At 48.1% G+C, this 15172-nt stretch overlaps 1 protein-coding gene across 1 annotated transcript in view; it reads right to left on the reverse strand.

The window, feature by feature from the left end:
- Positions 1 to 15172, reverse strand: part of VEPH1 (ventricular zone expressed PH domain-containing 1) — an 84341-nt gene that overhangs the window by 22201 nt on the left and 46968 nt on the right. The window contains 1 exon segment of the mRNA XM_009884405.1: positions 2680 to 2819. Coding sequence (XP_009882707.1) covers positions 2680 to 2819 — 140 coding nt within the window.

Consider the following 15172-nt stretch of genomic DNA (forward strand, 5'->3'; position numbering starts at 1 on the left):
GCTCCAGATGTGGCCTCCCCAGGGCAGAGCAGAGGGGGAGGACGACCTCCCTCCACCTACTGGCCACACTCTTCCTGATGCCCCCCAGGGTGCCATTGGCCTTCTTGGCCACCAGGGCACATTGCTGGCTCATGGGCATCCTGTTGGCCACCAGGACTCCCAGGTCCCTTTCCACAGAGACATGAAGTTCTTTGTTGTATAAACTGACCACAAAGTCAATGCTACAAGGACTCTACTGTGGCTGAGAGAGCTTAGCGTTTCTGCCCCTACTACACCTATTACATGATCTTGTAATTTAAAAATGCATTTGCGTGCAGGAGCCAAGTTAAGAGTGTACAAGCAAATCTGATTTTCTGTATTTCAAGCATTTGATTTCGCAATATGAATGATGTCCTTTTAACATAGGTTTCCTGGATGGACATTTGTTCTTCTCTCTCCAAACAGCAACCCGACAATCCCAATTGCGCTGTCTGCCATCCCATTGACACAGACACGCTTTAGTCAGACTCAACCAGGGATTTTCTCGTGGCCAAGGCAATGCATTTTTTCCAGCTAAGCTGTCAGAAACAGCCAGATCATTTTGTCCGAATTAAAAGGGAGAAGCAGTCCGCTCTGGGCAGCCGCTGGCACGAGAAAATGGCAGCCCAATTACTTTGTGTTTGGCAAATTTAGGAGGGACTCTAGGGAAGGTGTTAGGAAGGGACCCGTCAGGCAGCCCCGTGCTCGCCGGTGCGACCGCAGTGGCGTGACAATGTCCCGCCTGATGAGGGAAATTAAACCATAAATCGTATAGCCCTAGAGGATGATTTTAATGAATGAATCTGTGAAACTAAGCATCCTGCCTATTAAATAACCTCTCTAACATCACCCCTTATTCGGATTTTTTTCCCTTTTGTTAATCATCGCTGAACTGTAAGACAATTTCTCCACTGACATGTTCCCTTCCTACTGCCCTGCACTAATAATTTGCCATTTCACAACTTCTATCCAAGGATTTCGAAACATGGTGTAACTATTCACTGATATTTTTAAAATTCAATGGAAAGCGGGTTCATGTAGTTAAGGATCTGTTCGGGAGGCCCGAGAGAAAAAGCCTCTCTTCTCGCTTTTACTTTTGCAGAATGCAATGTCATGCAGAATATGGAGCGACTAGCAAAAAAGGAATAAAAATATGGTTACTGGTATTGAGACCTTCAGAAACCATGTATTAGTTGTCTGTCTGTGAATCTATGATGGATCTGCTGAAAACTACATTTTTATCACGAGCCTTTCGTTTCACTCATTATTAACACACTATAGATATATTTTATGTAACTCTGTGGAACTCAGTAGTCCCGAAAAAAGATGGAAGTGGCAGGGCCAAATCCAGAGTAATCTGGGAAGGGGTTTTCCAATGAAAAATGCATCAGGAAAAGGCGAGGCACCGGGATTAAAGGTGGAGCGAGGGATTACATTGTCGGTGGAACTGATTCAAGCCATGAAGCACGGGCAGAGCAGAGGTCAGTGTGTTAAAATCCGTCGGCCGTGCAGCGGGGAGCGAAGCGTGGCAGCTCTGCCCCCCGCCTCCTCGGCTGCTGCTCCTCCTTGCTCGTTTTTGTGCCCTTTAGTACTTTTGTCCGTATTTTCCAACATCTGTTTTCCTCTCGTCAGCAATAAAATGATACCTTTGTAACATAATTCATTCATTTTCTCTAAGCCCTGTTAAAATTCAACCTCTTTCTTCAGGTTTTCATTTACAGAGTAATTCACCTCCTTTATTTTCCCCTTTCACCTTGTCTTCTCACTCCTGTTTCTGCCTCTACTCTTTGCTTCCTTTGCTCTGCTCTGCCACTGTCCTCTCCTTCCCTGACCACCTCCTACTGACCTGCGTTTTTGAAGACCAGCGTTTGTATTTATTTCTAGGAACGAACACAGGGAAGAGTGATTTGAGCTGTTAAATTCACAGCGTAAGTCGCTGCGCATGTTTTAAATTTCAGATAAATTCTTTGTACTTCTAAGGTTGCATTAGGGCGGGATGAACGGCGGTGAATGGCTCCGCGTAGGTTAAGAAACTGAACGTTACTATTTTAACACAAAAGCCATCTGTTTCATCTTGAAGTGTGAATGTAGGGTTTTCTCTTACAATTTCGCACTATTTGTAACCTATTAGGAAATCCCACCTATGTCCAAATGCTGGGCTGTATTTGGAAACGGTCTTAAACGTAAGAAAATAGCTTTAGGGTTGGTGGGAGACCAGTGCTGAGTGGATTTGCAAATCCCGCTCAGTCAAAACTTTGGCAGTAAACACTCCTGGTGGGCGCTGCGCCTCCGACCTCCGCCTGTGGCCCTGGGGTTGGTTCTGCTCTCCCGAAAATCCACCGCAATATGCCTGTTCCTTTGCAAAGCGCCTGGGATATACTGGAAGTTTGGCCTGAATGAGGCCGATAGGTTTGGTCCCATGTTTTTATCTCCACACTTTGTAATCTCCCCAGACAGTTTGATTTTGTTGCATTTAATAGAAATAGAAAAACTTATAAACTGCAAAATCACTTCAACCTGCTATAAAGACTTTCTGAGGAATCACAAGGGTCACAAAGCACTGTGGATTAGACACATATTTAAAGAGAATAACCATTAATACAGTTTTTCCAAGTACAACGTTAACAATATAGAGGTGCCACTGATTTGGACTGCACGCACCTGCTGGAAGAGGAACATGATGTGGATCCACAGCGGAGGCTGCCGGCTGACCAGGGTGAAACTGGATTTACTGTACAAGCAGTAATGGCCCTTCAGGGGACAGCTGAAGAAGAGCTTTGCTACGCAACTTCTAACAGTATCTGGAAAAAAATAGACAGAATATTAAAATCAACTACATAAAAGACAGAAACCTCGCTGTCCATTACCAGCGTACACACGGTCCAGCAGTGCCCGGGTGTATTTCCGCTACGGGGGTATCTCAGTCAGTTCAGCCCCTGCGGCATTCAGAAGGACACCGCTGTCTCTGCGCCCTGAAATTAAACACAAGCCATCTGACAGTACCAGAGGAATTCAGTCTCCAGTGCTTTAAATCTTACGTAGTAATCATCTACTCCCGAATGCCAAAGGTGCCCGACAGCGCGCAGCGGGCTGTGTGTCCTCTCCGTCCTTTCTCGCGCGTTTGGTACCGTCCTTTAGCTTATCAGACAGACCTGTCAAACCTCTGCATCGCTTATTCTTATTTAAAGTGTTTGTTGGAAAACAAAACCCCATCCCATATTAGGAAAGAGCCATATGGGGGCCTGACACCCGTGGGATGCTCGCCGGGACCCCACGCATCTGAAAGCCGGTGTCCGTAGGGACGGAGCAGTGCGGCGCGCAGCTCCCGGCCGGGAGCGGGCTCATCCGGCCCCAGAGAAAAACTGCGGTACTTCCCATTTGCGATGGATCCTCCAGGAGCCAAAAGATGCATAAATCGCTTTACAGCACTACTGTGCATCTATCACGTTTCCTGCACAGGCCGTCTCAGTGATTCATCCCCAGAAATACCACAGTCTCAAAGAAGAGCATCAGTGAGTATTCACTGAGCCCTGTGTCCCCGCGGGGACAGGGGTGACTCGCGCCCCTACAGCCACTCTCTCCGTCCACCCCGCAGCCCCAGCCCAAGCTCAGGTCCGCCTCAACCTGCCCGTGCAGGGATGCTCTGGATACAGCTTGGCTTCTGGGGGCTCCAGGTCCTGCAAACCCCACTTCTTATCAAGCAGATATGCTACAAGTCTGCCGGTCATACCCGATTTTTACATGCCAAGCCATGGCTGCAGCTTTCACAGCAGTTTTCTGAGAGGCACAACGCACAAGGGACAGGAATCATCGCTGCCGCTGCGCCGCAAGGGACAATGCGACACGATGACTTGCTCAAATCAGCGCCAGGGCAGCGGCTGGCGGAGCCACAGACTTCGCAGCAAAAAACCACGCGGAGAGGAAAAGGCATGGAGCTCCAGGTCCAACAAGGACAAGGGGCAGCAAATGCCTTCGCAGTCACACGCGGGGAGAGGTGGGATGTGTCCGCTCACCGCGGTGGCTCGGTGTCACCCGCTCAACACACAGCTTTTCTCCAAAAGTGCAGTTTGACTCACATTCCCAGCTCCGGGGCACTACGGACAGAGAAAACCTCTCCAGTTCTCACCGCTCTGTCAAATAGCGACCATTTATGCCACCTGTGATCATGTCATCTCTTGACAGAAGTCCCGCGGCGGTTGCCTGCAGTCTGAAGGTGTCCTTTGGGATCGGCTGCTCAGCGCAAAAGCTATTTGCTACGTAACGTTGCCTGACTCTGAACTTCCCGTGCTGGTTTTAACTGGAAATGAAGCCCTTGAGATGCACAATTCTGCTTTTGCAAAATATTGACCTTGGACCCTCATTTTCTGTGTTTGGATGACTACTCATAATGATAACAGCATGTTAGGCGTAACCTCATCAGGCTTCTTTATTAACTTAAAATAGTGGTATCATTTTATAGCCCCTTTGGACAGGAACAAGCGGCTACCCACGGTAAAAAGGCACGGAAAACAAGGGATGGAGATCCTTAGACGATGACCTTGATGCAAACACAGGAGAGAGCTGCACCCTCTTCACCCAGCTGGAGAGTTGAACTGGGAAGGGGAGAGGAACAACCGGTCCCACCAGCAGCCGCCGCCGCTGTACTGGTTTCCCAGCTAAGGGCAGAAACGACAGACAAACAGACAAGCGGTGGCTGATGAGCCCGCTAGACTGGATCAGGCACAAAGCCACCGCTGTTCACCTCTCCTGTGGCCCCGTCCCACCGGCGCCCGCAGGGGCAGAGCCAGAGGGGTTTGAAGGAGAAGGGAGAGCAGCACGGGCGGTGGCGGCAGTGGCCATCCGGGTCTCGGCCACGGCGTGCACGGCGGGACTCGCGCAGTCGGGAAGGCGGACACGGAGCAGCTGTGCAGGGAGCGTTACTCAGGGTCGCGTGCTACCCTGGTGAGTCACCCTGCGGTGAAGGTGCAGGAATAAAACGCTGCGAGAAAATATCCTGACTGGAAAAATGAGTTGTAAATTTTTAGCAAATGTGGCTAACGGGAGACAGTTTAAACACAGCCTTCTCCATCTACTGACAATGAGCGCCAGCGACAAGGAAGACTGATATCGGAAGGCAGCCTCTCTGTCCAGCAACAGACCATATTGAAACACTTGTTGGTTTTAACATTTTTCATTTAATCAAGATGTGAAAGCATAGGAAAAAAAATGTAATAAATTCTATATTTCACATAAAAACACCACATGGGAGGAATGAGTTTACCAGGGGTACAAAAGGATGGGTCCCTCGAGCAAAAGTATTGATGGATCAGATTGTCACTGAAAACGCAGAAAATTCAGAACTGGGATGTTGGAACCCACCTAAGATGCTACAGAGAGGCCAGATGGCTGTTAGGCTGGGAGAAGAAACTTCAGAAGCTGGCAAGTGGAACCCACTTTATTATTCTTTGACAAAGCTGTTTGAATTCACCAAGAAAAGGAAGTCCCCAGTGTGAAGCTGGGACTGCAGAGCTCATTGGGACTCCACCGTAGCACAGGTGAAGAGATCTGAGAGGTAAAGGCACAGGAAGATTAAAGTTAGACTCCACAAAAACCAGTAGAGTCACTGCACACACAGTGGGGAAACACGCTCGAGCCAAGGCAATGCATGTTTGGGAGTGAGCACAAGAACCAAACCAGACTGTAGAGAAAGGGATGACAACAGCACTCCTTCCTCAGAAGAACACTTACACGGTATAATCAGCAACGTTACAGCAGATGAAGGTTGGATTATTTGGAAGCCAATGGGGTGTTCATCAGTCTGTAATCATAGGCAGGTGCATCAGCCCATGTGGGGCCCGAAGGAGCAGTATTGAAAGCAGAAGAAAAGGCACAGGCATGAGGAGGTCGGCGGGTCAGACCAGGCAGTGAGCTTTCCTCCCAGACAGGGAGTCCGTGAACCAAGTCAAAATGATGTTAAGCTGCACAGGTCTACAGACATCATCTGGACCACTCCCCTCCAAGGAGACAGGAGGAAGGACCTAGACCAGCCCCAGCTCTCCTAACCCATGGGTGAGTCAACAAGAAAAGCTATCTCTAGTTGTCTCTGAGGAGGACATTTAGCAGAGGACAACTTTGAAGACATTTCCTTTGCTCTGTGACAGCAATGAAAGAGGAGCTGAAGTGGAGCCACTGCTTTCAGCTTCACCGAACGTACCAACAAAAGAGGCACACTTGTTGGTGTGAGGAAATGTGGCATTCTTTCTCTCATGTAGGCCTGAAAAAAATGAGTATATTAAAGGAGAATGTTGTCTTGAGGAAGGGAAGAACCTATGTGAAGTGGTGGCCTGATGCCAAGCATTGGACATTTGCAGGCTGCTCTTCGAAGATGACAATATTGATTTGCGCGCATTGGCTAAATCCTGTGGAATGTGGAAGTGCTGTTTGGGTCGTGTCAACTGCCTGAGCACAAACATACTCTCAGATCTACAGTGGGACAATATTAGAAGTGTATGACCGTAAGCTTTCAGCAGTAGAAAGCCTTAAGTTAAAAAAAAAAAAAAAGTAGAAAAGTAGAAAGCTTAAAGTTAAACTGACAAAGATGCAAATGCTGCTAAACTGAGAGAACAGTTCTGAAACAAAAACTAAGTGAGCTGCAGATGACAGGTACATCAAGCCCCAAAGCAACACCTGAGCAGGAAAAAGATGGGGCATAAAATCCCCTCTTGGATTAGTATCTGTGGGGAAAATGTGAGGAGTTTAATCTAATCACCCAAACCAGTAACCTGCCAAGGTTCACGTTCAATATAAAGAGGAGTTTGAGAAACTGAAGGGGTTAATTAGAGTGACCCTAAATCCTGGGACATATTAAGGCACAGAAATAAATGACATCTCCAAAGAGGCTGTTGACAGAAATGCCCTTCCAGCAGCATGGTCCAAACGAAAGACCCCTGGTTTATGCGTCACAGATGCTAACAAAACACTCAACCAGAAGTAGAGGTTTGGCCTTGGTCCATGTATGTGAAAAGTGTAATGCTTCATTATGGGAAATCACTCTTAGCTAAAAGTGACCATAAACCATGTACTGCCACTGCGAAAAGGAGCTGGCAGTCAGTGCCTTCCTCTCCACCGAGTACGGCGGTTATTTTTTCAGTTACAAATGTATGAATTGACAAGAAACCTGGCAGGCATTTAAAGGCTGCAGGCAAGCGTTGGAGTGCATTAAGCAACCAAGAGTCCAGAGCTGGGTTTCTTGTCACCCACAGGAGGTCCCCATCAAGCTGATTAAACCCCACCTGGGCAGTCTCCCACAGAAGTCATTGCGACTGTGAGCAGAGGGTGGCAGAGCTCCAGGACACCAGCCCCTAGTTAGCAATTAAGAAAGGGTGATCAGTGCCAGGCGGGGTTGTGTTTGACGGGACTGTGAAGGAGGTTCCTATGGAGAGACACGAAAACCTAACAAATTGCTTCGCAAGACATTGGGGATGACACAGAGAAAAATACTGAGGCTGATAATACATGCCAAAATAACTGTCAGCTGAGGCGCCGGAGTTCACGCTGGCTGAGCACAAAGTTAGTTCCTGGAAAAGAGCAGCAGTCATTTGTCAATACCAACTGAACAAAACCTCCTACTCAGACAGTCTTCAAACCTTTGGTATGAGATGAGCAATTACTCATAGCTGTTTCTGCCACGTTTGATGTGCTGGATTTGCCAATGCCTGATAACAAGCCAAAGGTTACTACGTGTGTTTCTCAATGGTTTGCAACGAACTACCAGGTTCAACATATAACAGCTAATCTCAGTTGTCCCAAAGTCAGTGGAAAGCGGTAGTTAAAGAATAAACCTTTTCTGATGAAGACTAAGATGACTCTGATCCATATCTAGCACTGTGACATTGTATTTTGCTCAAGTGCAAACCGACACACCAATACCACGGGAATCCATTTTTATGGTCCCAGGAGAGTCATCAATACACAGGCAAGGCAAAATGAATTTCTTGTCATCTTCTGGGTGCATGAAGCTGCCCAGAATGAAGCTGGGCACATTTTCAAGAAAATTACACGTCAGCAAAATATCTACATTGTGCCATTTCATAAAATGTTTAAAATGGAAAAAAACCCTGCTCATTTGCGGAATAGCCAGGGGCCCGTTGTATCACTAACTGCTGTGCACAGACAGATCTCTTGCTAAGAATAGAAATTGTCATAGTCACACAGGTCAAGTCATAGTCTTCTAAAACCTGACAGCACCCACTGAAGGTGAAGGAGCAGAACTGAGCGCCCTGCGGTCCTGCCCACTGGAGCACTTCCCACCCAGGAATCAGAGAATCACAGAATGGTTTGGGTTGGAAGGGACCTTGAAGACCATCCGGTTCCACCCCCCTGCCCTGGGCAGGGCCACCTCCCCCCAGCCCAGGTTGCTCCAAGCCCCGTCCAACCTGGCCTTGAACACCTCCAGGGATGGGGCAGCCACAGCTTCTCGGGGCAACCTGCCCCAGGGGCTCACCACACTCACAGGGAAATTTTTTTCCTCATATCTCATCTAAATCTCCCCTCTTCCAGTTTGAAGCCATTCCCCCTCATCCTATCACTACATGCCTTTTTTAAAAGTCCTCCTCCAGCCTTTCTGTAGGCCCCCTTCTGATACTGGAAGGCTGCTATATGGTCTCCCTGGAGCTTTCTCTTCTTCAGGCTGAACCCCCCCAACTCTCCCAGCCTGTCCTCCCAGCAGAGGGGCTCCAGCCCTCCCAGCATCTCCATGGCCTCGTCTGGAACCGCTCCAACAGGTCCGTGTCCTTCTTATGTTGGGGGCTCCAGAGCTGAACGCAATGTTCCAGGTGGGGTCTCACAAGAGCAGAGTAGAGGGGAACCTACGCTTATACTCACAAGTAACCAAGCGCTCAAGTATCTGGCCAAAGTTTTGAGAGATCTTTAACTGCTGCAGCTTTCTCCTTCTATTATGAAGGATAAAATAGGTTTAAACTTTTATTCAGATGTAACCATGGCAGTAGAGTTCTCTTGTACTACATCCCATATAAAAGCATTGCAGATGTTGTAAATATTATCCAACAGGTTATCAGAGCCTTTTGTGCTAAAATATCCCCCCAAATGTCTGTATTATATATGGCAACTGTTATCCTAACACCCAGCTGTTGTTAGACACTAACTTTTGTATACTACGTTTTCATTTTTCGGAAGCCAAACCAAAGCATTGAATGTTTCTGGAAGTGACAATGTTACTCTTTTCAAGTATTTTCCCTCTTATACAGCAATTTCGATTCAGCGCCTAGGCATGGTATCCCACTGTAGTATTTAGAATGTATAAACATTCACCCCACGGTTTGATATTCCTACTATAATATTGCACTTCTATAATATCTTATTCAAGGATCCCAAAGAACCATTACTTAAACCTCAAAAGGTCGTTTTTGCTGTACCTTGTGGCTAAGTTAGAAGTGTGGCAGGATCATTTAGGAGCGAAGCATGCGTGTAACACATCCGTGTTCACACGTGTGCTCAGACACACTCCAGCAGAGTATGAGAAAGGGGATTTTAAAATCATTGTAGTATTTACGAATTGTATGTACTTATGTACTCAGTATGTTACGCAGCTTAAGAGGACACATTCGGGGCTTTCCTAAAACGCACGTACATCGGTTGGCTGAGCTTTAGGAAGGCTCTGTTGCATACTTTTCCGAGTACAGTTATATGCAAGTTACATAAAACACTATGAACCAAATATCAACCCTGTGTAATCCCAGTGGGTTCCGGAGGAGTTAAAGCAGCGATAATACAACATCGTAAGAGCTGTTCACCCCTGTTGACTCGAAGGCCGTCATTTCTAGGGAAAACAGCGCGCTGCATTTGCGCTTGGCAACGCACAGCGGCTGACGGAGGGAATCTGATGAGTGAGCGGGGATCGGGTCTGTAGGTTTAGCTCGGAAAAGGGACCATATAAACATTTTTGCTAGAAACAACAAAAATAAATCACTTGCAGGCTTGAGTTAACAAAAAAAAAAAAAAAGCTTTGAAGGTGAAAAGAAACCAGTCTCAGCCCACGAAGGTGGAGACAACTTAGTTCCCTGAATCTCTGTGTAATTCCCCGTGTGGAAACACGTAACCATTCACCCTGACTTCGCCTGGTAAGGAAAGATTAATTAAGCCCCAAGAAACTTTCCAGATATCAGTAAGACACAAAACACAGGAGATTCCTCTCAACAAAACCTACTTGCTCTGCAAGAGCTCGGCCAGCACACGGCACATCTTGGTGAGTGCCGGTAATCCAATGTTGACTAAAGGTCCTTTTGATGTGATTTAAAGCAATGAAGTCCAAATTATGGCAAAGATGGATCTGCAACTCTTTAAAATAATTGGTCAAAAGTATGTAAGGGAGGGAGGAAGGAAAAAATTAACTAATTTCCCTGAGGACATTAAGCCTATTACATTGGTCACATTTAAGCTACACATTTACAGACTCTAGAACCAGTTTTGTACTTTAAAAACTACTGTCACTTCCAAATGTGGAAAGCAAATTTGAAGCAGGGTGTTTATGCCAACTTCTATTTCACTGAGTAACCTGTCCCACCTGACCTAAATTAGGATTTATGGAAACACCATTGCAACTGCTAGATCTGCGACTCTAATAGCACTTGTACACCGCACGGGCTTAGAGAGGCTTTGGCTGTGGAAAAAGCAGGAAAAGAAGGAGAAGAAGGAGGAGAAGAAGGAGCGAAAAGGAAAAAAGGAAAAAGGAAAAAGGAAAAAGGAAAAAGGAAAAAGGAAAAAGGAGAAGGAGAAGGAGAAGGAGAAGGAGAAGGAGAAGGAGAAGGAGAAGGAGAAGGAGAAGGAGAAGGAGAAGGAGAAGGAGAAGGAGAAGGAGAAGGAGAAGGAAAAAAAACACCAGAGAGAGACTTGTCTTACAACCATTTAAGAGTGCTGGCTCTTGGAGCTGGATGATGGATAGGATCGTTTTGCTTGGACCAGGAAAATCCCTTGTACATGTCAACACATCCAAAGATACTGCACGAGGAGGAAAGGGACCGCTCAGGGACAAGATGATACAACACCAGGTACGGCTCCATTGTGGTGTTAACTTAGCATAGGCAGTCACGGGTAAATGCACACGCCGCCCCGGTCTGGACACCACTCACCCCCATAGCCGTGCTGCTGCTGTTTTATTTGCGTGAAAAATGAGCTTCTCCTGCACCCATGAGCTGCTGTCGGCTGAGCCGTGCTCCGACTTTCTCAGAGAGAATTACAGCCCATTTTGTACATCTTGTCAGCCCTCCTGTTGGTAACGGCAGAGAAACCAACTTCTCAGCGCTTGGGACGTCAGCCTGTGCCCCACACGCAGGTGGGAAGGTGGCCAACCTGGATCCACCCCCTCCTCGGGGAGAGGCCAGCCCGCTCGGGTGCGAAGCAGGTGTATTAGGTGACAAGTCTGTGTATGTCGATGAAAGTTTGTTTCGGCTAAGCACCAGCACAGTGAGCTCAGCAAAGGAGAAACGTTCATAGCTCTGCTTCATCTCGTGAGCAGCAAATCCCTGCTGCTGCTGAGTGTCTGCGGTAACACACCCGACAGACAGAGCGATGGCTTGTTTTAGAATCATAGGGTCATAGAAGGGTTTGGGTTGGAAGGGACTTTGAAGACCCCCCAGTGCCACCCCCTGCCCTGGGCAAGGACACCTCCCACCAGCCCAGGTTACTCCAAGCCCCGTCCAACCTGGCCTTGAACACCTCCAGGGATGGGGCAGCCACAGCTTCTCGGGGCAACCTGCCCCAGGGGATCACCGCCCGCACAGGGAAATATTTCTTCCTCATATCTCATTTAAATCTCCCCTCTTCCAGTTTGAAGCCATTCCCCCTCGTCCTATCACCACATGCCCTTGTCAAAAGTCCCCCCCCAGCTCTCCTGGAGCCCCTTTAGGCACTGGAAGGGGCTCTGAGCTCTCCCCTTTTTCGCCTTCTCCAGGCTGAACCCCCCCAACTCTCCCAGCCTGTCCTCCCAGCAGAGGGGCTCCAGCCCTCCCAGCATCTCCGGGGCCTCCTCTGGCCCCGCTCCAACAGGTCCACGTCTTTCCTATGTTTCCTTGTGTCCAGTAACTATGAATTATCCCTCTTGACGAGCACCTAAGAGCAGACCTAAGCCAAGACATTTTAGAGCTCTGTCCACCCCTCACCTCAAGCCGTTCCTCCTCTCAGCCTGCCCCGCGCGTCGTGCCCGGCTGTCCCTGCATCCTGCTCTCCCGCATCCCTGGCAGCAGCGGCTGCTGACACTTGGGCACATTTTCTCCACAAAGAAGGATGAGTTCTCCTCATTCCTCAGCCTGGAAGGCTTTGGCTTGGCTTGGAAGGAGAGGCCGAGTAACCCAAGGAAAGGATTTTAAAACATGAAGAAGGTGTGAAAGGCAAAGCAAGGCACAAACCAACCCCACGCAGTCACCAAATGCCCCAGATGGCACAGACTCCTCAAGATCCCAAGGAAACGCTCCTCCCGTCAAGAAACATTTCTCATCACCTCTCTTGGCAAGTCTCGAACTTCTAGCAAGATAATAAGCAACAACTTGGTTTTCCTACAGGCAATAAGAGAATATATGTTCCAATTTTAAAGTTTGCTATTAAGTCATTGAGCCTGGGGAAAAAGAACAAAATATAAACAGAAGAATGTCAGTAGAGTTGTTAACTGTTGTTTATTCCAGCTTAACGTGCCAGACTAAACCAGGAAGACCATAGGCAAGTAGGTACAGAGTCACTGGTTCTGGGAACAATTAATGCATTATTTGATTTACATTGGTAATCCTTTACTATTTAATAAAATCTGTTAATAGGAGTAAAAGTATGCTCATAAATTTCCCAAATAGAATCAAAGCCACCCATAAACATGAAACCAGGGAATAAGAAATGGATACAACTTTTTAAATTTCAGTTTCAAGCCTTTTTCAGCTTCCTCAGTTTCCTTTGCCTGATGCCTTCAGTTTGGATTACAAATATGTATGCAAACAATACATATGTTTATAGGAGAAAAGAGTAATTTTTAAAGCAACCAGGCTCAAGAAATGCCGATTTATATTTTTTTAAACACTCCTAGCTTTGCATGCATGCCGAAACTCAGTCCGACAGACTTCACCTCCAGTACATTACACAAAAGTTAACGGAGAGGGCATGACTACCATGGGGCCTGGACAGCCACTACAGTGCACTCGATGCACAGAGTCCAAATCTGAGTGGCAAACCCCACATTTAATCGAATCATAGAATCATAGAGTGGCATAGGTTGGAAGGGACCTCAAAGCCCCCCCAGTGCCACCCCTTGCCCTGGGCAGGGACACCTCCCCCCAGCCCAGGTTGCTCCAAGCCCCGTCCAACCTGGCCTTGAATACCTCCAGGGATGGGGCAGCCACAGCTTCTCGGGGCAACCTGCCCCAGGGGATCACCACCCGCACAGCAAAGAATTTCTTCCTCATCTCTCATCTAAATCTCCCCTCTTTCAGTTTGAAGCCATTCCCCCTCATCCCATCACTCCATGCCCTTGGAAAAAGTCCCTCCCCAGCTCTCCTGGAGCCCCTTTAGGCACTGGAAGGGGCTCTGAGCTCTCCCCTTTTTCGCCTTCTCTTCTCCAGGCTGAACCCCCCCAACTCTCCCAGCCTGTCCTCCCAGCAGAGGGGCTCCAGCCCTCCCAGCATCTTTGAGCACATACAGAGTAGTTTGACTTTATAACCCCCTCTATCTTCCTTCCCTTTACCATCGGGATAAGAAAAAGCCTACATCATTTGGGAAGGTACAACAGTAAAATATCTCTGCCACATTGTCCAATCCTCAGAAGCAAAGGCGCATTTCCCTTTCCATTGCCTATATCGATGAATGACGTGCGCAGGGTCCTGGGGAAACGTGCCCCTCCTGCCGCTGCCCGGCTCCTCTGTGTCCCAGCCGCATCCCCCTGCCATCCCTGCCGCGTGTCCCCAGCCTGGCAGAGGGCTGCTGGCTCACCCTGCCCGCACGGCAGGCACAGACAGCTCCTGCAGGGACCATCAGGTCCATCCTGGTCCAACCCAGAAGCTCAGAAGTCAAAGTCCTCTGGTTTGGCTTTCCCCCTGGGAGAGTGACACCACCACCTCACCAGAAACCTCCCAGCTACCAGGTAAAGTGCATCTGGAGACCAGCCTCTTTCAACTGGGGCTTCCAGATTAGGTGTAAAGCCCGCGTGATTCGCTATTATCACATATGTGAGGGCAGCAAGTTATGAGAGTGTTCATGTTCCTGTTACGCTCCCCGTTGCGCTGGGAGTTTCTCGGCGGTCTGACGGCGCAGATCACGGCAAGCGCGATGGCCATCCCGTGAGTTAGCGCTCCCGTTCTCCCTGCCAGCCCTCACATTTGGGATGCATTTGAAATACCAGCCCTGCAGAATAAAATGCCAACTAATGTTTTTTTTTGGCCTAGCAGCAGCGGAGTTGATCTCTGGAAACACGGGCCTGAGCCTCTGCAACTTTGTGGTCCCACTGAAGGAGCAGAGGTCCATCTGTTCCAAATCAACGTTTGGCTTATGGAATGCTGGAATTTATCAGACCGGTGCAGGGGCGAGCACTGCAGGGGAGCAATGAGCTTTTCCATCTTCACCGTCATGTGGTACCGATTATCTCTCAGTACAGCATAAAACATAATAACAACCAGATTTAGGGCCAGTGTACTGCAACCTGTTTCCCCTGCCGCCTCCTCCTTTTCAGCATTCTATCATTAATCCCATAAGATGTTTGCTGTTTGTATTTCCTCCCGTAGGGCACCGAGGAGCCAGGAGTGACTTACTGCTATAAAATGGTTATGATATTTTTCATCAGATGGCACTGCGCTTTGAATGTGGCTTCAGTGGCCAAGGATGGACTGATGCACCACATCTCCCTGGGCTCTATCCTTTTAAAAAGGAGGCTGGAGATGTGCAAATCCTTCAGTATCCTCTACACATACACATTATCAAATGCTTTCTTTCCAACAGCTCACGTGACACTCAGTGCTCTGAGCTGTAGGCATTAATGGTGGCATTTTTCCCCCAATTATCTAAAGAGCAAGTAGAACTAGAGTGGAAAACAAGGACCTGCCCTCGAGTTCTAACCAAATCCAGTAGTCATACAGGCTTGTGTCTGGGAACCATCTGACACCAGCCACTCCCCGCGGCAGGGGGGGCA

This window comes from Charadrius vociferus, unplaced genomic scaffold (genome assembly GCF_000708025.1).
Source record: "Charadrius vociferus isolate BGI_N301 unplaced genomic scaffold, ASM70802v2 scaffold104, whole genome shotgun sequence".
NCBI classification, from domain to species: domain Eukaryota; kingdom Metazoa; phylum Chordata; class Aves; order Charadriiformes; family Charadriidae; genus Charadrius; species Charadrius vociferus.